Source organism: Nansenia antarctica (assembly GCF_963989245.1).
Source record: "Nansenia antarctica genome assembly, chromosome: 18".
Taxonomy (NCBI): Eukaryota; Metazoa; Chordata; class Actinopteri; order Argentiniformes; family Microstomatidae; genus Nansenia; species Nansenia antarctica.
Window position 1 is genome coordinate 10,941,026 of NC_137691.1, and position 22,765 is coordinate 10,963,790.

A 22,765-nucleotide genomic window follows, 5' to 3' on the forward strand; every position below is an offset into this window, starting at 1 on the left:
CACATCCTTCTGGCCTTTACACAGCGGTCTGGAGCTGTCGAGGCCTGAGTGTTAATTAGTCATTAGACAAAGTAGACCCTGAGGATGGATGCTCTCCCAACGACCACATCCCACCGCCTCAAACCCCCCCAGGAGTGCTCTCTCTCTCTCTCTCCTCTGACGGCCCGTTCCAGCTCACACACACACGTGGATTTATGTTGTTGTTGTTTATTTATCTTTTATGTTCCCTCGGTTTTATGATTTTTTAATTTCCTTTAAGCCATGTTATCAGCATTCCGCACTCTCTCTCTGTCTGAACAGGTAAAAAACAAGGACCCCCCGAAAATCGCAACAAAGGTAACCCCTCCCTCCATCCCTCCCTCCCTCCCCCCTTCATTCAGCAGCAGTCTGGGAGTTTCGTGTCAGTCTCACTCGCTCTCTCTCTCTCTCACACTCTCTCTCTCTCTCTCTTTCTCTCACTATCTGTTTCACTCTCTCACTTTCCTCCACCTGCTGAAAAGGGGAGGTTCTCTCTTCTCGCTTTACCTGTGAAAGGGTGCAACTCTCACCTGCCACCAAACCCCAGTGAGCTAAACAGGGTTAGCTTTTTAGCTAACGGGGCTATAAGAACATATGTTTACTACCACTGTAATAGGCTTGTCTTTCACAAAGCGAATATGGTAAGACCTGGAAAGGGTTAATTATTCTGCCAAAGCTAGGTTTATACTTGCCGTTTTCATTGTTATTTTAAGATGGAAAGGATACTGTGTGTGTGTGTGTGTGTGTGTGTGTGTGTGTGTGTGTGTGTGTGTGTGTGTGTGTGTGCGTGCGTGCGCTTGCGCTTGCTCTTGCGCTTGCATATCTGTGTGATCGCCTGCTTGCGTGTGTGTGTACATGGCTATATGTGTGTGTGTGTGTGTGTGTGTGTGTGTGTGTGTGTGTGATGGGAAGAGGTCAGCTCACCCCCTCTTCCATGTTAACGCCCCTGGGTGTGTAGCTCTCCCAGCCTGTACGGGCCTGTACGGGTCAGCTGGGATACGGGTGTATCCATGTGGCGTGTGATCCTGGACGCCCCCAACCTCCGCAAGCTGTCTCATCCCCCCCCCACCTCCTCCTCCCTCAGCCTCCCCCCCACCTCCTCCCTCAGCCTCCCCCCCACCTCCTCCCTCAGCCTCCCCCCCACCTCCTCCCTCAGCCTCCCAGGGCCTGAGCATCTGCTGCAGTCAGAACGCCCCCTCCCCCCACCACCCACCCTCTCAATCACCCCCCCCCCCCCCCCTTCACCACCATCTCCTCCTGGCCACCCTTCCTCGCCCTTGGATCTCATCACCAGTAAACATGGTTCTGTTCATATTTAGTTATGGATGGGTGGACAGATATTGCTGGAGATTCATTTAGATATTACTTATGCCCAGAGGAATGGAATGGATGGAATGTCTTTCTGACTTACATTAAAAAAAGGCACCCCTATGAATGAATGAATGGACTTTATTGTCTTTGCTACAGTACAGGTACCAAACAACGAAATTTAGGAATCTAGTGATTGACCCGAAGAGTGAAGGGTTAAAGGAGGTAGTTCACCCAAAAACATAAAGGGCCGGTTTCACAGACAAGGCTTAAGCCTAGTCCTGGACTAAATCACACTTTCAATGTAAAAGCTCCATTGAAGATGCTTTTTAGTCCAGGACTAGGCTTAAGCCTTGTCTGTGAAACTGGCCCAAAGATGCCTATGTATGTTATGGATCCTGTGTGTCAGCGACGGAAACAAATAACCCTAACGCTAACCTATAGCTTAGCAGTAGCTCTGCATTAAGGGCCGGTTTCACAGACAAGGCGTAATCCCTTAATCCTAGATTAAGAATCATCTTCTATGGAGATTTTAGATCGAAAGTGTGATTTAGTCCAGGACTAGGCTTAAGCCTCGTCTGTGAAACCGGCCCATTGTGTTATATAGAAGGCTAGTCCTGGACCAAGCATCGAATGAGTCGATTGAACATAACCATTCAAAATACTGTTCTACCTAATGCTACTTCTGTTTGTCCAAGCTAGCTCTGGGACAAGGCCATGAGTGGGAGTTGCACCCTTGAAGTATCGGCTGTGGATTGTTGTTTGTTCTGTTATGTATTTTTGTTTTTTTACTTTTTTAATTTGTTTTATTATTTTTTATCTCACTGTTGCCTCTTTCCAGGGTGTTGCTCAGGACCTCATGCTGTCTTGTAATATTTTTTCACGATCACTGTTTGACTCTCTTTCTCTCTCTCTCTCTCTCTCTCGCTCTCTCTCTCTCTCTCACGCTCTCTCTCTCGCTCTCTCTCTCTCTCGCTCTCTCTCTCTCTCTCACGCTCTCTCTCTCTCTCTTTCTCTCACTCAAATACCTCTGGAGATTTTCAGCCTCTTCTACCTCGTCCTCACGTCCGTCCTCTCTCTGTTTTGTGGTGGTTGTATCTCTGGTTGTATCTCTCACTTTGGTTTTTTGGGTCTCTCTCTTTTGAGTTTGTTGGGTTTTTTTCTTTGTTTGTTGAGTTCATTTTTCGTGACACACACACTCGCCCCCCTCCTAACCGTCGTGCGTGGTCCGTGGTTCCGTGCTGCGTCTGTTCAGTGCTGTGCGTCCGTCAGTGGGTCCGTCCGTCCGTCCGTCCGTGCGTCAGTCCAGTCCGCCAGTCCGTGCCTTGTGTGGCTGTGTCTAGTCGGTTCTGTTCTGCTGGGTTCTGTGTTGGGATTGGTGGTCTGGTCCAAATGCTGTGGGTGCATCAGGTCAGGGGTCAAGTTATGAGTGGGCCAGGGAGTATTACATACAAGGGCAGCCTCATTGGCACTCCCATAGATGTTGAAGATACCAACGTAGACACCAAGGTAGACACCAGTATAGACACCAAGGTTGTTCCTGCCTGCTGTCTTAAGAACATCCCCAGGAGTCGATTGTACTATTTTCTCCAGCTGTTATCGAACGATACATGAAACACCACACAGAAACTGTGGATGCTCTTAAAAGAACCTCGATGGCTACAGTTTCAATAGTTAATTATGTCAGGTTTGTAATTAACAATTGACTTTTCAGTTGTCACAATCATTGTCGTAGCTGATGAAAGAAAGAACACCACGGTGACACAACAAGTAAATATGTTTTAGGATTAAACAAGAATCATATCTTGCCACAGGCAAGACAACACTAATTATCTCTAGAGCAGTGTCAAAATCACTCATCACCTGAACACTGATACTCAGTGTTTTGTTTCTGTGTGTTCAATATTATAGTAGACACAGTTAATAGTTTAACACAGTGCGATGTTAGGTTATATGCGCACTGTGTGAAGATCAAACAGATGAAAGCACCCCACAGTACAAACAGAGCAAATCTGTAAGCCATTGAAGTGCTCAAATGCAAATCTCCTATTTGCGTTTGTAAAACATGAGTGAGCTCTGTAGCGAGACCATTTATCTTCCGTTGACAACCCCCCCCAACAGGAGGCCGTTGTTGTAGAATTTAGGATTTATCTCTGCCTCTTGTTCTGAATCCGAAATGTCTCAACAAACTTTTGATTGACACTACCCTGTCTTCTTAACTTGATTCAATCTTTTTGTTTGTTTTATATCAAGCGTTCCCTGCTGAATAATTTTATGTGCCTGTTCTTTGCAATACAACTTTTCATGGCGAAGTACTTTGCATAACATTAACTCGCCCGAGTACTAAATATCTTATCTATTTCTATCTCGTCTACATGGTTGGATGAATACCTCTTTTGGTGAGATGCTGAATTAATTACGGAGCAGCATTGTCCCAACAGACTAAGATCTAACAACACAATTAGATCAGAATTGATCACTTCATCTAAGGGACCTGTTATGGGTTTGGAGATCTACTCCATCCATTTGAATGTGGACCACTGTTCAGGGCCAGAGTCTGGTGACCGTGCGTTTGGCACCCTTCCACCTTAACTGAACCACAACCTCTCTGTCTGCCCTTTCGCCCCAACCTCTCCTCTCCCTCTCCCCTTTTTTTGGAATGTCTATTCCCTCGCTCCTCTCCTCCCCGTTTTCCTCTCCCCCGCCACCCTCCTCCTCCGCCTCCCTCTGTACCCCCTCCCTCCCTCCCTCCCTCCCCCCAGCTAAGACCCAGGACGGCGTTGCTCTGGAGATCCAGCCGCTGAAGAGCGAGGAGGCGGCGGAGTCGGAGGAGAAGGAGGAGGTGGTGAAGGTGGTGAAGAAGGTCCAGGTGCCGAAGAAGGAGAAGTCTGTGCTGCAGGGCAAGCTGACCCGCCTGGCCATCCTGATAGGGAAGGCAGGTGAGGACAGAGACACACGCACACCGCTACACACACACACATCCTGATAGGGAAGGCAGGTGAGGACGGAGACAGAGACACACGCACACCACTACACACACACACACACACACACATCCTGATAGGGAAGGCAGGTGAGGACGGAGACAGAGACACACGCACACCACTACACACACACACACACACACACACATCCTGATAGGGAAGGCAGGTGAGGACGGAGACAGAGACAAGCGCTCACTACTACACACACACACACACACGCACACCACTACACACACACACACACGCACGCACACCACTACACACACACACACACACGCACACCACTACACACACACACACACACGCGCATGTGAACACACGCAACAGGGCGCACAGATACGGAAGGTGGGTAAGAACGGAGACTGATACATACACACACACACACATACATACAAGAACACACACACACACATACACACACACACACACACACATACACACACACACACACACACACATATGTGACAGGTGATGGTGAAAGGAGTAGTGGGCAAGCATCAAGTCCCGATTTTTATTATTGTATTTTTTTAACATGTTTTTTCAGGTTTTTTCATATTACGAAAAGTGTTGAAGAGCCCACTCGATATAACCAACAACAGTTTTAGGATCTCTTAATGCTTATCATTATCATTTGTCAGCGAACTCAGCTTGTGTAGCTAGCTAGCTAGCGAGGGCGATTTTCTCCACTATTTGGTTTGAGGTGTACCAACCTTCAAATAAGCATATCTTCTTCAACTATTTCCATTCTATTTCAATGTACGACACATCATTTGAAAGCGTACAATCTGCACTTTCATAATCTGTTAAAAAAAAAAAAAAAAAAAAAAAAATGGCCTTGCCGACTTTGGGAACAAAACACCAGCTCCTGTCACAATTTGAACACACACCCAGGTCACGCAGATCCAGAAGGCTCTTAAGGACAGTGACAGACGCATACACACACAGTCTAGGCAGGACAGGCAGCCGGTCACCGCTGATCGGATCATTACGCCGTCTTTCAACCATATTGTTTAGCGTACGTACTGTTTTGTTGTATGTCAATGTGAACTTCACATTTTCCTGGTCCAAAAACGAACGTGTGAGTGTGTTTCATACCGCACCAGTCCGCCATCTGAGCTCTGTGTGTCCCTTGTCCCTCCCCGTCCGTCCGTCTGTCCGTCCGTCCAGGTCTCATCATGTCAGCGGTGACGGTGATCATCCTGATCCTGTTCTTTGTGATCGACACGTTCGGGGTGCAGGGCCGCCCCTGGCTGAAGGAGTGCACGCCCGTCTACATCCAGTACTTCGTCAAGTTCTTCATCATCGGCGTGACGGTGCTGGTGGTCGCCGTGCCTGAGGGCCTGCCCCTTGCCGTGACCATCTCCCTGGCCTACTCTGTGAAGGTAGACACACACACACACACACACACACCATCTCCCTGGCCTACTCTGTGAAGGTAGACACACACACACACACACACACACACCATCTCCCTGGCCTACTCTGTGAAGGTAGACACACACACACACACACACACACACACACACCATCTCCCTGGCCTACTCTGTGAAGGTAGGGACACACAGACACACACACACACACACACACACACACCATCTCCCTGGCCTACTCTATGAAGGTAGACACACACACACACACACACCATCTCCCTGGCCTACTCTGTGAAGGTAGGGACACACAGACACACACACACACACACACACCATCTCCCTGGCCTACTCTGTGAAGGTAGGGACACACAAACACACACACACACATACTGCATATGCACACATACACACACATACACCAATCACTACAGTACACATGCATCCTCACAGTACACACACACACACACACACACACACACACACCAACCAACCGCCATTTGTCCTTCGCTCAAAAACAAAAACAACAGGCGTGTTTGTCTGCCTCACCATGCCCCGCAGCTCCTAACGCTAGCCCAATTAGCCACCGTCTCTACAGCGTTGTCAACAACATGCACCCATACACGTCTTTACTCCCCCTCCCACCCCCCCACCCCTGTGTCTAGAAAATGATGTTGGACAACAACCTGGTGCGTCACCTGGACGCCTGCGAGACCATGGGCAACGCCACGGCCATCTGCTCCGACAAGACGGGCACGCTCACCATGAACCGCATGACGGTGGTGCAGGCGTACGTGGGGGACACGCACTACAAGGCCGTGCCCGAACCCGAAGCCATCAAACCCGAGACCCTGGAGATCATGGTCAACAGTATCTCCATCAACTCGGCCTACACCTCCAAGATCCTGGTGAGGGAGATGAGATGGTGGAGGGTGTGTGTGTGTGTGTGTGTGTGTGTGTGTGTGTATGTGCGTGTGCGTGTGCGTGTGCGTGTGCGCGTGCGCGTGCGATCAGAAGTCCTGATGAGAAAGGTAGACATGCACACTCTCAAGAGAAAAAATAGCCAAGTCACACTCTCAAGAGAAAAACAATGGAGTGAGCCATCAATCACGCAAAGACACACACACACTCTCTCTCTCTCTCTCTCTCTCTCTCACGAAGACACACACACACACACACACACACACACACACTCTCTCACGAAGACACACACACACACACTCTCTCACGAAGACACACACTCACACACACACACACACACACTCTCTCTCTCTCTCACGAAGACACACACACACACTCTCTCTCTCTCACAAAGACACACACACACATACACTCTCTCTCTCTCACAAAGACTCACACACACTCTCTCTCTCTCACGAAAACACACACACACACACACACACACACACTCTCTCTCTCTCTCACGAAGACACACACACACACTCGCTCTCTCTCTCTCTCTCTCTCTCTCTCTCACGAAGACACACACACACACTCTCTCTCTCACAAAGACACACACACACACACACTCTCTCTCTTTCTCTCTCTCTCACGAAGACACACACACACACACACTCTCTCTCTCACAAAGACACACACTCACACACACACTCTCTCTCTCTCTCTCTCTCACAAAGACACACACACACACTCTCTCTCTCACGAAGACACACACACACACACACTCTCTCTCTCACAAAGACACACACACACACACACACTCTCTCTCACAAATACTGGACACACACACACACAACCTTTAGAGAAGCGCTGTTCAGTGAAGAGCGTCCATAATGGCCTTCTAGAAACACCATGCTGCTTCTGCAGCTCTGCACTCATCAACCTACAGCATCAATACCACTTTAGATAATCACATAAGACTAAAGATGCACTCCTTAAATGGCCCTGAGTACAAGTTAGAAGCCTGTGTGTGCGCGTGCGGGTGTGTGTGCGTGCATGTCGCGTGTTGTGTGTCACCCTATGCAACAATTGCTCTTCCTTTTTCGTACACGTGCTTATGTGCCCACGTCACGTGCGTGACTTTTTTTGATTTCATGCCTCTCTAACCCTCACCCCCTCCCACCCCTCCCCCTCGCCCCCCCAGTCCCCGGAGAAGGAGGGCGGCCTGCCGCGCCACGTGGGCAACAAGACGGAGTGCTCCCTGCTGGGCCTGGTGCTGGCCCTGAGGAGGGACTACCAGCCCATCCGGGAGGAGGTCCCAGAGGAGAAGCTCTACAAGGTCTACACCTTCAACTCCTCCAGGAAGAGCATGAGCACCGTGCTGAAGAACGCAGACGGGGGATACCGCATGTACAGCAAGGGAGCCTCCGAGATCGTCCTACGCAAGTACGGAGACCCCCAGGGGGAGGGGAGGGGAGGGTGAGGAGGGAGGGAGGGAGGGAGGGAGGGAGAGGGGGAAGGGTGAGGAGGAGGGAGAGGGGGAGAGATGGAAGGGTGGGGAGGAGGGAGAGGAGGGAGGGGGAGAGATGGAAGGGTGGGGAGGGGAGAGAGATGGAAGGGTGGGGAGGAGGGAGAGGGGGAGAGATGGAAGGGTGGGGAGGAAGGAGAGGAAGGAGGTGGAGAGATGGTTGTGGTTAAGTGGTTAGATGGATGGATGGATGGATGGATGGATGGATGGAAGGATGGATGGATGGATGGATAGATGGATGGATGGATGGATGGATGGATGGATGGAAGGATGGATAGATGGATGGATAGATGGATGGATGGAAGGATGGATAGATGGATGGATGGATGGATTGATGTATGGATAGATGGATGGATGTACTATTTTAGACAGTATGTCATGTCTGTGTAAAAAAAAAGAAGAGAAAAGTCAAATGTGTTTTTCATAGGAAGCTATCATGACCCAATCATCCTCCTCTTTTCTTACCCCCTTATCCCCCCTTTCTATATCCTCCCTTATTCTGTATATTCTCCCCCCCCCCTCTCTCTAAAGGTGCTCCCGTATCATCGACGCTACAGGATCGACGCGGATCTTCAAGCCCAAGGACCGTGACGAGATGGTGAAGAAGGTGATCGAGCCCATGGCGTGTGACGGCCTGCGGACCATCTGCGTGGCCTACAGGGACTTCCCCGCAGCAGGGGGCGAGCCCAACTGGGACAACGAGAACGACATCCTCAGCGACCTCACCTGCATCGTGGTGGTGGGCATCGAGGACCCCGTCAGGCCCGAGGTGAGGCGTCCTGATATACCGCCAGATCTACCATGTGGATGTGTAAATGGACTGACTTATATAGCGCCCTATTCCAAAGCGCTTTACAATGGCCTCTCATTCACCCATTCACACACACATTCGCACAACAATGGCGTCGGCCCGCGAGCAATTTGGGGTTCAGTGTCTTGCCCGAGGACACCTCGACACGTGGCCAGCCGGGGATCGCACCGCCGAACAGCCGACCTTGCGATCGATCGACGCCGGTTCTACCTCCTGAGCCACAGCCACCCCATACATAATATGCCCCACGATATGTCTCCTTATGAGGATGACGAGAGAGAAAAATACTGTTTCAGTGAATTATTGTAATAATCCTTTAAGACGGTGGACGTGTGTTATCTGGGAGTTGTCTAAAGATTAAGCCTAGGTTTTCATAGCAAATAATACAATCTTGAGATTACGCGGTGAAGAGTTCACATTGTGCGTGCACTAATCCATCCTATCTGGGTGAAAAGGACAACGAGGATGTAGAGAAGATCTGCAGATCCGCTTTGTTGCAGAGTCATTGTGCGGATATCCAGATATCCTTTCTGGATTACACACAGCTTGTTTTTGTTTTGCCCTGCTTAAACCAGAGGTCTTTAAAAGGGGTTAGGATGTCTGTCACTCCGGGGGAAATGTGCTTTCTTTCTAAATCTGTTCTTAAAGGTTTGTGTTCATCTGGTGTTACAGAGGTGATCCGTGCGTACAGTCACAAAAATCAGCAAGCAGGTATTTCAGCATTTTAGATGTCACCCAGTGACACCAGAGATGTATATGGAAGTTTGGAAGTCTATAATTCCGGGGGTGGGGGGGGGTTTCTAAGTCAATATTAAAAGTTTATTGTCATTAGGTACAGTATCATGATATGTTATGTCGTATAGAGTCATTGACCTTTAAATAGGATTCCCATTACACATATTGAGTTGCCTTGGCAACATACCCGCTGGCCAGAGTCATATGATCACATTAACTGTGTAAGTCAATAGTGGTGTCCATTTGCCAGGCCCTTGTCTAGACTTCTAGAGTATAAACCCAAGACGTAGAGACTACTAGGTGCATTTCTATCAGATCTTGTTGGGTGAGAATACTGGGACATTGATATTGTAACCTATAATGACATGGAAAGTGCTTTCTAAGTGAGAGATGGAGGACATATGACAACACTAACTTGATGGGGATACTCTCGAAGTCGAGTGTCTTACAAGCCCAGCGATGGTTGGCGCCTGTGTGTCACACTGAATTGCGACGAGGCCATTGAGCTAACTTGTGTTAAACCCTCCATGTTTTTATTTGAACCCTGGTGACATTTAGTCTGCCTGCTCCTCACAAGAGCTGACCAGACCCCTACGCCTCCCCAGACCCCTATCCCCCCCAGACCCCTACACCCTCCCCAGACCCCTATTACCCCTCAGACCCCTATTCAGGGACTAATGTCATTATAATAACGGGGAGGTCATTCTCATGTCTTTTTATAGAACCTAAGATATGTTAGTAGGCTAACAAGATTTTAGACTGGAAAAATGGCAAATGAAAATAGGCAGTTTCAGAGTAGTTTATGGAACATTGAGCATTACATCTCTATCTGTGTAGACTTGGCTGCTATGGTCACACTCAAACACACAACTCCTCCTCTCATCTTGTAAGCTTGACAGTCTTTGTACCCCACAGTCTTCAGGAATGTCCTGTTCTAATATAACGTACGATGTAAGTGTAAGACGAATTTAAACCATAAGATAATTTTTACGGTATGGACGCTTTGTTACCATTATGGTAAGATGGTACGATACTGATATCTAATCACGTTGGTTTTGAGAAAGTCTGATCGTCCTCAAACTCATGTTCCAGTGTGGCCCTGCCAGGTGTCTGACATTTTGTCATGTCATCCATCTGGCTGCCTCTCGCTGTGTGTCTCCACGTGGCGCAGGGATGACGCACCGACAGTCATTTGAGTTTTGAATGTCAGGCGCCAGATAAGAGAGGATAGAAATAGCCGTGTAGCCAGGGGGGGGGAGTATATATCTCAACCAGTTAGCTCCCAATTGGGTTAGAAGGGCAATGACAGATAACCGCCATGCTAAATATATAATAGTCGGGCGCTTAATCACTTATCTTTTCGACGACGGTGCCAATCAAATTAGCTGGTGAATGAGATTCACTTATATCATATAGGTATCATCATCCATTGGTGATTAGTTGACACGTCGTATGCATTGTTCCTACCCATTGTTCTTCTTTTGTACTTTTCAGTCTGCGTGCATTCCGTGAACCGTGTACAATGTCATTGTGGAAGGAGTTTTGCATTACATTTGATCATAATCATATATTATTATAATATTATGTCGTACTGAACTGAAATAGGATACAGCAGTGGCACTGTAGAAGACCAGAAGTCCTGGTTTTCTGTGGAATCTAGTTTTACTATTCAAATGCATGAGAAGAGCTTTAGTTTGGTTATTCAAATGCATTAGCACCATGTAACAGAACCTCTGATGTTATCCTGCCTCATAAAAGCCTGATCTGATGGTGTGATGTGTGTGTGTGTGTGTGTGTGTGTGTGTGTGTGTGTGTGTGTGCTCGCTCGCGGGTGTGTGTCTGTTGACAGACAGACATCTGTAGGGGGTTTCTAATGATCTATTAATAGGTGATCTGATTGGTCTAATGAGGAGTGACTCATCACATGGCTCAGATCGGCTAATTACAGAGGACGACTCAGGACACACACACGCACACGCACATGCACGCGCACACACACACACTCACACACACACACACAAACATACACACACACACACTCCCTCTCAAACATACACACACACACACACTCCCTCTCAAACATACACACACACACACACACACACTCCCTCTCAAACATACACACATACACACACAAACACACACACACACACACACACACAGCGGGGTTCAGAGGTCATGCCCGTGTGAGCTGAAGCTGTCAGGACCACACGCTGTCACCCTGGGAGAGCGCTGAATAAAAATAAACCACCCAGAGAAAGACTGACCTGAGATCAGTGCCTAGCCAGGGCTCGGAGGGGCTCGGAGGGGCGTAGGAGGGGCTCGGAGGGGCGTAGGAGGGGCGTGACAGGGAGTATAGACGGGATAGTGTGATACAGACACTCTCTAACACCACACTGCCTTTGAACAACCTCTGCCACCGAGGGAGAGTGTGTTGAAGAGAATAGACGACTGCGTTACTTTACTAGACCTAAGCACCTTCACTAAACACACAACCCACTCCCCCTACCGGGTCATAGCTCTAAAACCCAGAATAAAGACAACAACAAAAAGTGAGGCAACACATCATAGGCATTAGATCCTAGCTGAGTATTGTAATTGTAATTCTATTCCTGTTATTTATTGTTTTGCGTGTGGATGTTTCTTTTTTTGTTTATGTGTTTTTGTGACGCTCACTCAAAACTGAGTCTGTGAGCATGGCTCATTATGACTTTTATTTCTGTTTTTATTTTTGTCGTTTGTTGTTATGTCTGTATGTGTTTCTGCTTTGTTATATGTTTTAGGATGGTTTCTTGTGTATGTTTTGTGTGGACCCCAGGAAGAGTAGCTGCTTTGCCTCAGCTAATGGGGATCCTAATCAAATCAAATGATATACAGTACAGAACAGTAGTTTTTGTCAAAACCTCAAAAATGGTCTAAGATTGAGATGGTTTCAGGTATGCCATGCCATGGATTCCACCAGTTAAATATGCCTCAATCCCAAATGAATGGTAAACATGTTCAATATTTCGACATGGTGACATTAGACAGATTGTATAGTGGATATATTGTGATTGAACCCATGGAGGAAGTTAGTGACTCACTCCCTTCCTGTCTCTAATCCAATCAGGTACCAAATGCCATCGTCATGTGCCAGAGGGCCGGCATTACTGTGCGCATGGTTACCGGGGACAACATCAACACTGCCCGCGCCATAGCAACCAAGTGTGGCATCCTGTTGCCTGGGGAGGACTTCCTGTGTATGGAGGGCAAAGAGTTCAACCAGCAGATCCGTAACGACCAGGGAGAGGTGAGACTGAGGACAGGAGACGAGACAGGCCAGAGGACTTTTATTTGGGAGTATGTATTGAGAATGTTGCATATTTGTTCAAATTTTTTTGTTTTGTTCAAACGCTTGTATCGACAACATTGAAGGGACAGCAGATCACTTTTATGACAAGGGAGGGGGTGAGAAAATATTGGAGGGCTTTCTGTGTCTACTGTCCATAGTGTGGCAGTGGTGGTGGTGATGGTGGTGTTGTTTTAGCTGGTCAAAAGGAAATAAAAAGGAAACTTGAAAGACTGACAGCATGTCCTCCTGTCCTCTAGGTGGAGCAAGAGCGCCTGGACAAGGTGTGGCCCAAGCTGCGTGTGCTGGCCCGGTCCTCCCCCACAGACAAACACACTCTGGTCAAAGGTGAGGAGCTCAACACCCTTAAGATCACAAGTGCAGGCCTGCCAGTGAGGCCTACCAGTGAGGCCTACCAGTGAGGCCTACCAGTGAGGCCTACCAGTGAGGCCTGCCAGTGAGGCCTACCAGTGAGGCCTACCAGTGAGGCCTACCAGTGAGGCCTACCAGTGAGGCCTACCAGTGAGGCCTACCAGTACTACTAACACTAAAAGCTCCTCTCCATTGTTGTCGTTTTGATATGATGGATTGTAGCCTGTTTGTAGCCTGTTTGCCCAGTCAAAGTAGTTGTACCTGTGTCTTTGTAAGAGGTGAGAACATTTGGTCGAAGCTATCCCTACCTTTCGAAGGCTCCTCAAAAGTTTTCTTGTCCTCATTTTGTCCTAAAATGTTTTTCATCTCTTTCACTTTCATGTCGCCGATGTTGACACACACACACACACACACCTTCAGACACAGCAGACCCAGGGGTACAGTACTTCCTCCAGCCCCTCAACCCCAGCCCTGAGCCTGTTTCATCTCCGTCTGCGTGGGGAGGGCGGGGGCGGGGCGTACGCAGGTGTGGGTCATGAATATGCAAACGCTGTGTTGCTCAGGGAGACACACGCAAAGAAAAACAACGTCTGTTTCAGAGACACCAAGAGGAACACTCTCCTCTCCTCTCCTCGTCTCCTTTCCTTATCTCCCTCCTTGCGTAACCGCTGACAAACATGCGACTGGCTAGGTCAGTGTGGTAGCGGTAGAGACCGATCCACTCAGCCCGTTGAGCTGGCAGGGAGGATGAGGGAAGGGAGGATAACGGAAAGGCAGGATGAGGGAATGTAAACAAGGGAATAAGGATGTTTGTGTAAGTGTTGAGCGGAGGCCACGTGGCCGCCGTGGTCCAACCAAGACCTTTCCCTGGGTTTGTCTGTTTGTTAGTCGACCTCTAAAGTAGTTTCTGTGTCGTCCCCCCCGCCCCGCCCCCCCCCCCCCCAGGTATCATCGACAGCACGATCGGCGAGAGGCGAGAGGTGGTCGCCGTGACGGGGGACGGCACCAACGACGGCCCCGCCCTCAAGAAGGCCGACGTGGGATTCGCCATGGTAACGCTTTTTTTAGAATCCACAATAAATCGACCATATTTCACGGTTGCCAGTTCCCAGTGTGTCTGTTGTTTCTCAAGCCCCCTAATTTTCTTGACAGAACGTTGTTAGCGAAAAAACCCTCTGGAGTAATTATAATTATAATACAGCCATGGAAAACTAATTCTGTCCTAACCTCAACCCGGCAAGTCTCCAATTTAATTCCAATCCCTCCCATTACAGTAACTGTGTAACTGAATAATAAATCAATAGACGCATGCTTGGATAACTCTGCCTATCAACCCTCTCCCACCACACACTGTTCTGCTCCCCCAATAACACAAGACCAGTGAGGTTTTTTGGATTAGAGAACATGCCAGTATAGAGTGTGTGTGTGTGTGTGTGTGTGTGTGTGTGTGTGTGTGTGTGTGTGTGTGTGTGTGTGTGTGTGCGTGTGTGTGTGTGTGTGTGTGTCTTTCTTTCTATCTATCTATCTGTGCGGTGTCTGTGTGTCCGTGCGTGCGAGTGTGTATTTCTATCTGTCTGTGTGTGTGTGTGTGTGTGTGTGTGTGTGTGTGTGTGTGTGTGTGTGTGTGTGTGTGTGTGGTGTATGCGTAAGTGTGTGTTTTTTTGGTTAGCAGTCGCCCCCAAGGTTTGGCTTCATACCAGCCCCCATACCGTCATGGTGCGGTTTCACACTCATCCAGACCCCTGTGTCTATTTTCACCCGTCTTTGACCGCCCCTCAGCGGGCCGCGCTCCCTCCTCCAGCCCCTGCTGCCACGTTCACGGAAAGAGAGACCCCATGGCTCGGCCACCCAGCTGTGTATAAATTAGCCCACAGGAGAACACATTAGCACCAAGGGAAGTTAATGGTCTTGGAGACGCTCAGCAAGACACATCCCATTAAGCCGAAAGAGTACGGCGATGGAGAGAAAAGAAAGAGAGGAAAGAGGGAGGGAGGGAGGGAGGGAGGGAGAGAGATAGAGGAGGGGGAGAGAGAGAGAGAGACAGTGACAAGTTAAAGAGAGAGAGAACAGAGAGAGAGAGAGAGAGAGAGAGAGAAAGAGAGAGAGAGAGAGAGAGAGAGAGAGAGAGAGAGAGAGACGCTTTAGTTAGGAGACAGGAGAGAGGCTAATGTCAGCAACAGTGGGCAGAGCAATCACTCAGACATCGTAATGAGAGGCCATGAGGTCACAGGGGAAGAGAGACGGACGCAGAGAGAGTCGGTCCGTGGCAGATTACTGTTTACACGACCCCCTCGCAGAACCGCGTGACGCACCGACTCTCCCTTTGTGCGTGATGAGAAAATCGGACTAAGGGACTGAAGCGCTGGTAGAGAGAGAGAGGAGAGAGAGAGGAGAGACTAAATTAAAAGCACTATAATTGAAACTAGACTGGATAATGATATAGCCCCGGGTATTAGACGGTCCAAATTCTTATTTTTGCCGTACGGGAGAGGGGGGTCGGCGAGCAAGATGAAAGGTGGCAAGACTTTATAGTAGTTAGCCTTTGTTCTCACAACATGAATTGTTTCGCATGATTGAGAGGAGAAAAAGGGCAAATGTCTGCATGGTGGAATGCAGTGGCAATATTTTACGGAAGAATGGCTTTTTCGCGTGTCCACTTTCCTGAAACGTTCACGGTGAATTTACACTGTGTTTTCGGGTAACTGGCCCTCGTCATCTACCTCGATGACCCACGCCAGCCATTTTGTGTCCCAGAGGACCCTTGCTCACCAGTTATCAAAGAAGGCAGTTCAATTCATGTCATCCCAGGATGCAACTGTGATCATGTCCGGGCACACAAAATGGCTGCCCTTGTGCCATACCTCCACATAACACACTAAAACCCCCTCTCCTCCTCCTGCTTCCTGATAGGGTATCGCCGGCACAGACGTGGCGAAGGAGGCTTCTGACATCATCCTGACCGACGACAACTTCACCAGCATCGTCAAGGCGGTGATGTGGGGACGCAACGTGTACGACAGCATCTCCAAGTTCCTGCAGTTCCAGCTCACCGTCAACGTGGTGGCTGTCATCGTGGCTTTCACCGGTGCCTGCATCACACAGGTGACTCTCTAGCCTACACACGTAACAACACTCTCTACCCCCCTAGAGACATAACACGTATGCTAATGCTGCTCTGTTTAATTTGGGGGGGGGGGGGTTCAAAGTGATTCTTAAAATGTTTTGTCAATTTTTTGGGGTTTCCTGAGAAGGCAAGGTGATGTACCACTCCCTAAGTGTTACGATAAAGGTGTGTTAAAACTCCAACTCTCTCTCTCTCTCTCTCTCTCTCCAGGACTCTCCCCTCAAAGCAGTCCAGATGCTGTGGGTGAACCTGATCATGGATACCCTCGCCTCCCTCGCCCTCGCCACCGAGCCGCCTACCGAGTCCCTGTTGCTACGGAGACCCTACGGCCGCAACAAGCCCCTCATCTCCCGCACCATGATGAAGAACATCCTGGGCCACGCCGTCTACCAGCTGACCATCATCTTCACCCTGCTCTTCGCAGGTCAGACCAACCCTCATAGATATAGACCTACTAGAAAAGGATAGGTCAGAGCAGCAGTCATTCTAGGTGCCACCCCTTCACCATCATCTTCACCCTGCTCTAAGCAGGTCAGACATATAAATACTAGAAAAGACGAAATCTCAAATCAGAACAGCAGTCATTCCTGGGCCGTTCCGATACGATCATCTGTGAGTATTTCATCAAAGCTTCACTGCCCCAGTTATGAAATCGAGAATATCAAAGGAATATCTCAGCCCTATTTTATGTTGTTCTACTTATTGGTCTAGTTTAATAACGCTCTAGTTTCTCGTTCTGCTGTTGTGCGAGTGTCATCTTGCAAGATCTCTCACCGAATAAGAGGGTTCCGATATCACGACTTCCCAGTCGAATAAACAAATAAGAAATGTTATCTCTAAAGAGCTTCTCAATTGACTTATTTAATAATGATAATTGAATAATCTCAGAGTGCATACATTGGAGTGCATTGAAAGGCACAGAGACACAAACAAGACGCTACGAAAACAAACAGAGAAGACGACAGACTAACCGGTAGCCATTTTGTTGTTTTTCCTCCTCCCAGGAGAGAAGATATTTGACATCGACAGCGGCCGCAACACCCCCCTCCACTCCCCACCCTCGGAGCACTACACCATCGTCTTCAACGTGTTCGTCATGATGCAGCTCTTCAACGAGATCAACGCCCGCAAGATCCACGGGGAGAGGAACGTGTTCGAGGGCATCTGGCGCAACCCCATCTTCTGCAGCGTGGTCCTGGGAACCTTCGTCTTGCAGGTACACACACACACACACCAGGGTTTCCGTTAGAAAAATTTGCCGTCGGACATCGTGTCCGGGAAGAATTCGATTTACCGGACAAACGTGATATATTCCGGTCATCATATTAAAATATAATAAATAAAAAAAAAATCAAAATCATATTTTTTTTTTCTACAAATCTAATATAGCTGTTTGTCGCGGTGATTACTGTTGTGTAGCGGCCTATATATGCCATTTAATGTCTATTTCTCATCCGATACGATTAGATGCGAGCTATATAATATATAATAATATAACATGATTTGACGCATGCGCGCTATGCCATGCGTCAAATCCAGCGCTGAACGGGTCCAGCGCTGAACGGGCGCCTCACTGGGAACTGAACAGACAGCATCGATCAATGAACGGACTCCACATTACGTTAACTGAAGTTTGTTAAATTGTTTGGGATTAATGTGAGTTTTCTATTTTCTCTTTACAGTTTTACCCTTTTTTTTTTAAATCAATAAAACAACGTCATTTCTATAAGTCTCGCTGTTTGGGAAGGCATTTCGTTTAGCTCGGGAGTATGACAATGGGAAGAACATAACTGTTTATTGAGAAACAATTGATAGGCAGTCTGGGATACGTATATAAAGAAATACCACAATGTCTAGATGTATAACATTTTATTGAACAGTAACAGTGCAAGCATGTAGGCTACGGGGAACAGGGATTTTGGTCAGTAGGTCCTTTGTACAGAGGGCGTTTCTCTCCGACAATGCGTTCCCAGGTACCATGGAAGTCATAGGTAGTCCAGCACACTGACAGAGAGACAGAGAGACAGACAGACAGACAGACAGACAGACAGACAGTCAGCTTACTTCTACCCTTTTGAGTGGAATTACTCCTTTAATTAGCTGTTAGCCATCTCAAAGCCCCCTGAGCTGCTCGTCAACACTGAGAATAGACCACATTATAGAAACCAAAACACCGTTTTTTAAATCCACAGGGAATAACCGAGAGTGTAAGGAAAGGCACACCCGGCGCTGTCAGTGGTGGGGAGACTTGAAGTGGCTTTGCTTGATTTCCATCACAGATTCAAGAATTGAAACACTGATGAAAATAGGGAGTAATAGTGATGGGATTATCTTAGATTATTTTAGATTAGATTAGATTAGATTAGGTGAGATTCAACTTTATTGTCATTGCAGAGTACAAGTACCAGACAACAAAATGCAGTTTAACATCTAACCAGAAGTGCAAATAGTGATATAAAAACAAACACTTAACTTTCGGGGAAACTGCTAAAATAAAATAAATTAAATAAATTAAAAAAGAAAGCGACTATTAGCACCGCCGAATGACAACAAACGTATGAGTAATGAGTAAAACAATGTCACTTTTATAGTATGATGTTTAACTTGCCGTTCGGTCGCCATGGCTCTGGTGTGTGTAGCAGCTTCAGCTAGCTGGCTGGAAACTTCTAGGGGTGCGTTCGTAAACACGCTCTGAGAGCGCCGGAGCGCACGCTGGCTTCGATGTCACAGAGCGACCGAGTCGTTCGATTGGACGAGAGGCGTTCCGCGAGTGCTGATCGGATTTCCAGAGCGTGTTTACGAACGCACCCAGTCAGCTTTAGCGAATTGTATTCAAAGGGAATTATTTTCACCGGACAATATGTCCGACGACTTTTCAATTTGTCGGACTTCACCAAATTTTACCGGACAAAGACCGGTAATTGCCGGTTAACGGAAACCCAGTCACACACACACACGTACATACACATGTACAGACACATAGACATACTTGTACACACAGACGCGCGCACACACATACTGTATATACAGACAGACAGACAGACAGACACACACACACATACACATAGACATACTTGTACACATACACACGCACACACAGGTACTGTATACACAGACAGACACACACACACACACACACACTTCTAAGCTGCTGTAGCTGACGGTTCTCTTCTGTGTCTCAGATCGTCATCGTCCAGTTCGGAGGGAAGCCCTTCTCCTGCACGGCCCTGACCATTGACCAGTGGCTCTGGTGTGTGTTCATCGGCGTGGGAGAGCTGCTCTGGGGACAGGTAAGACACACACACACACACACACACACACACACGCTCCACTCCTCTACCACTCTCTTATATAACGCATTCCTCACCCACAAGCATCCGACTAGCAGGCCTTTGCTGCATTCAATCCCACACAGAGAAAAAAAGACCAGCTTGTATCTGGTGTTGATGCTTAGGAAAGGGAACGCTGTTTTTGGGACAGGGGGGGGGGGGGGGGGGCGCTCGCCCAGTAGAGTCAGCTAGTGATCAGAGGGATGTGTGTCTTCTGGGAGACGGGGGGGTTTCTGAAACCCGGAGCATCTGCCTGCCTGCCTGCCACGCTACTGTGACAACCGCCGCGGCGGTAACGAGCGTGCCGCGGTCCATGAAAGCTCCGTTGGCCTACATTTACCCCGGGGGACAGGGGAACCTAGCATGCTACTCCCTCTGCGCCTCCACCTACACACACACACACACACACACGCAACCACCACACACACATACACACACAGACAAAGACACACATTCAATGATATATTCCAATACACCCCCACTGAACTTACTCAGGCATATTCCCTTAAAACAAAAGCTCTCTCTCTCTCTCTCTCTCTCTCTCTCTCTCTCTCTCTCTCTCTCTCTCTCTCTCTCTCTCTCTCTCTCTCTCTCCCTCTCTCCCACACACACACACACACACACACACGCACGCGCACACACACACCAATGGCATGCGCACACACACTTAGATCCATGAGTTCAGCGAGGAGCCACTTGGAGAGAGAGAGAGAGTGCACTCACACCAAACCAGGTAGAACGAGCAAGGATCTCTCTACCTTTAACTTTCCACTTTCACGTGACATTCCACTCAGGATGTTGCCCTGAGGTCATCAGTAGCCAATGACAAGCCCAGGTAGGCAGCCATGACCTAAGTACAGTACTTATACAGTCTACTACATATACATGAATACACCCGAGGGGCATTATCACAAGAAACCATGTTGACATACACATCAATACCCCTAATTTGACCCCATTTTGACCCCATGTTCAGTGGAGTCAGGTCTGCTTTTACCGTGGTTTCTGATGTTGGAAGCCAGGGAGGCTGGTAGAGGTGGACACCGGAGGACGAGCTCATTGTAACGCATGAAAGGGAACATAAAATGGTATTGTGTGTTTGATACCATTCCTCGTGTGTTTACAATGAGCCTCCACTGGACAAACAGACTGAAGCTCAGCTTCTACCCCACACAGCAAAGACCTAATGTTAGAATAGGTATAGCATAGCATAGAGTACAGCACAGTGTTTTATTTGTATAGTATAGTATAGTGGATAGTGTACATAGCCTTTATTTATGTAAACCAGCTCTTTTCCCTTCTTGTTTTTTTTTTCCTAGCACCAAGGGAGCCCCCCCTCCCAAATGTCGTTGTTTGGTACCTGTACTATATCAATGACAATAAAGACCATTCATTCCATTCATTCATTCACTGGTTGGAGGAGAAGCCTGATGACCTTGCAGCTCTCCAGGACCAGGATTGGTCTCTTGTAGGGTTGTATAATTCCCATAAGTTTGGGAAACTTTCCAATACTTTCCCAATTTTCCGTATGGGTTCCCATATGAAAACATTGGAAATGATCTGAAAAGTTTCCCAAACTTATGGGAATTGTGCAACCCTAGTCTCTTGGGTTCAGGTGCAGTAGTCCGTCTGAGACCAACTGACCTGGCCCAATCTGAAACGACAGCTGTGTCCTAAACGCTGACGGACGATTTTTTTAACACGACAGTTATCTCTGTCTCTCTCTCCCTCTTTCCCTCCTCTTTCCCCCCTCCAGCTGATCTCGGCCATCCCCACCCACCACCTGAAGTTCCTGAAGGAGGCGGGTCACGGCACCAACAAGGAGGAGATGGCCAACGAGGAGATGGCCGAGGGGGCGGACGAGATCGACCACGCGGAGATGGAGCTGCGCCGCGGCCAGGTGCTCTGGTTCAGAGGCCTCAACCGCATCCAGACCCAGGTACACGCTTAACCACGCCCGGTCCGCTGGAGCCAGAGAACCGCTCTGCTTCCTCCTTTTCCTTCTAGGTGGACCTTCTCTGTGGAACCGGAGACTCTCTTTTCTGACCACTTGACTGGTTTTTGCAGATGAGAGAAGAGGTTGAGAATTTTGTCCACGATATACTCCACCACCTGTACCTGTACCTCTCTTCCTCTCCACGCCTCCCTCGTTTCTCAGAAGCCCCCCCTTCCTCCCTCCATCTTTACCCCCTCACCCCCCCCTCCCTGACCCCTGCCCCTCCCTCATACCCACCTGTAAGCTAACCCACATTCTCTTCTCCTCCAGGTTCTCATGGTGCCGAGTGAAGGAGGATTTTGTCGACACTACTTTTCTAACCTGTTATTGGTCTCTGATGCTGATGTTTTTGAAGGTTTTTCCAGTCGTACTAGGAAGTTGTTTCGGCCTCTACGCGACCCTAAGTGGCTCTGGATAAGAACATGTTGTGAATGAAATCGGTGTAAATGTTCCCCACTGCCTCCTCCTGTGAGGACAGACAGGTGGATGTGGTCATCTGAGAGGGGGCGGGGCCTGGCGACCACCTGACAGGTGACAGTGTCACAACAAATCTGGACGACGGGTCTGTCTAATCTGTGTGTCACTGCGCCACTCTCCTTCTCCTACTGTTTGAAACGCGACACCACTTAACTGGATACTCCCAGAGAGCCGATGAGAGACAGTTGTACAGAGAGTGAGCTATTACCATTTCACAGCCATTAGCATAACATTAGCATTAGCGTAGTTAATATATCATCATATATTAATCCATGTTCGCTCCATCTGAGCAGTATCGACCCAGACTCCCACGACGTCACTGGCACGGCCCTGGTGTCTCTCACTCTTGGCTGTCTCTCACTTAGCATGCTAATATTCATTAGCTCTTACTGGTGGGTGCTGTTTGTCAGTAGTTCTAAGCCCCCCACTGGATCCCCTACTCAGCCCACTTCAGTCCCTCTCAACCCCCCTCCCCTGTGGTGGGGTGT

The 22,765-nt window shown here is 48.4% G+C and overlaps 1 protein-coding gene across 1 annotated transcript in view; it reads left to right on the forward strand.

Moving 5' to 3' along the window:
* atp2b4 (ATPase plasma membrane Ca2+ transporting 4) overlaps positions 1-22,765 on the forward strand; it is a gene marked incomplete at both ends in the record, with an annotated part of 62,555 nt that overhangs the window by 22,137 nt on the left and 17,653 nt on the right. The window contains 14 exons of the mRNA XM_080547890.1: positions 301-336; positions 4,089-4,265; positions 5,478-5,692; positions 6,343-6,585; positions 7,782-8,023; positions 8,637-8,874; positions 12,761-12,940; positions 13,240-13,327; positions 14,297-14,403; positions 16,262-16,453; positions 16,686-16,899; positions 17,480-17,691; positions 19,658-19,765; positions 21,561-21,743. Coding sequence (XP_080404016.1) covers positions 301-336; positions 4,089-4,265; positions 5,478-5,692; positions 6,343-6,585; positions 7,782-8,023; positions 8,637-8,874; positions 12,761-12,940; positions 13,240-13,327; positions 14,297-14,403; positions 16,262-16,453; positions 16,686-16,899; positions 17,480-17,691; positions 19,658-19,765; positions 21,561-21,743 — 2,435 coding nt within the window. The remainder of the gene's footprint in view (positions 1-300; positions 337-4,088; positions 4,266-5,477; positions 5,693-6,342; positions 6,586-7,781; positions 8,024-8,636; positions 8,875-12,760; positions 12,941-13,239; positions 13,328-14,296; positions 14,404-16,261; positions 16,454-16,685; positions 16,900-17,479; positions 17,692-19,657; positions 19,766-21,560; positions 21,744-22,765) is intronic.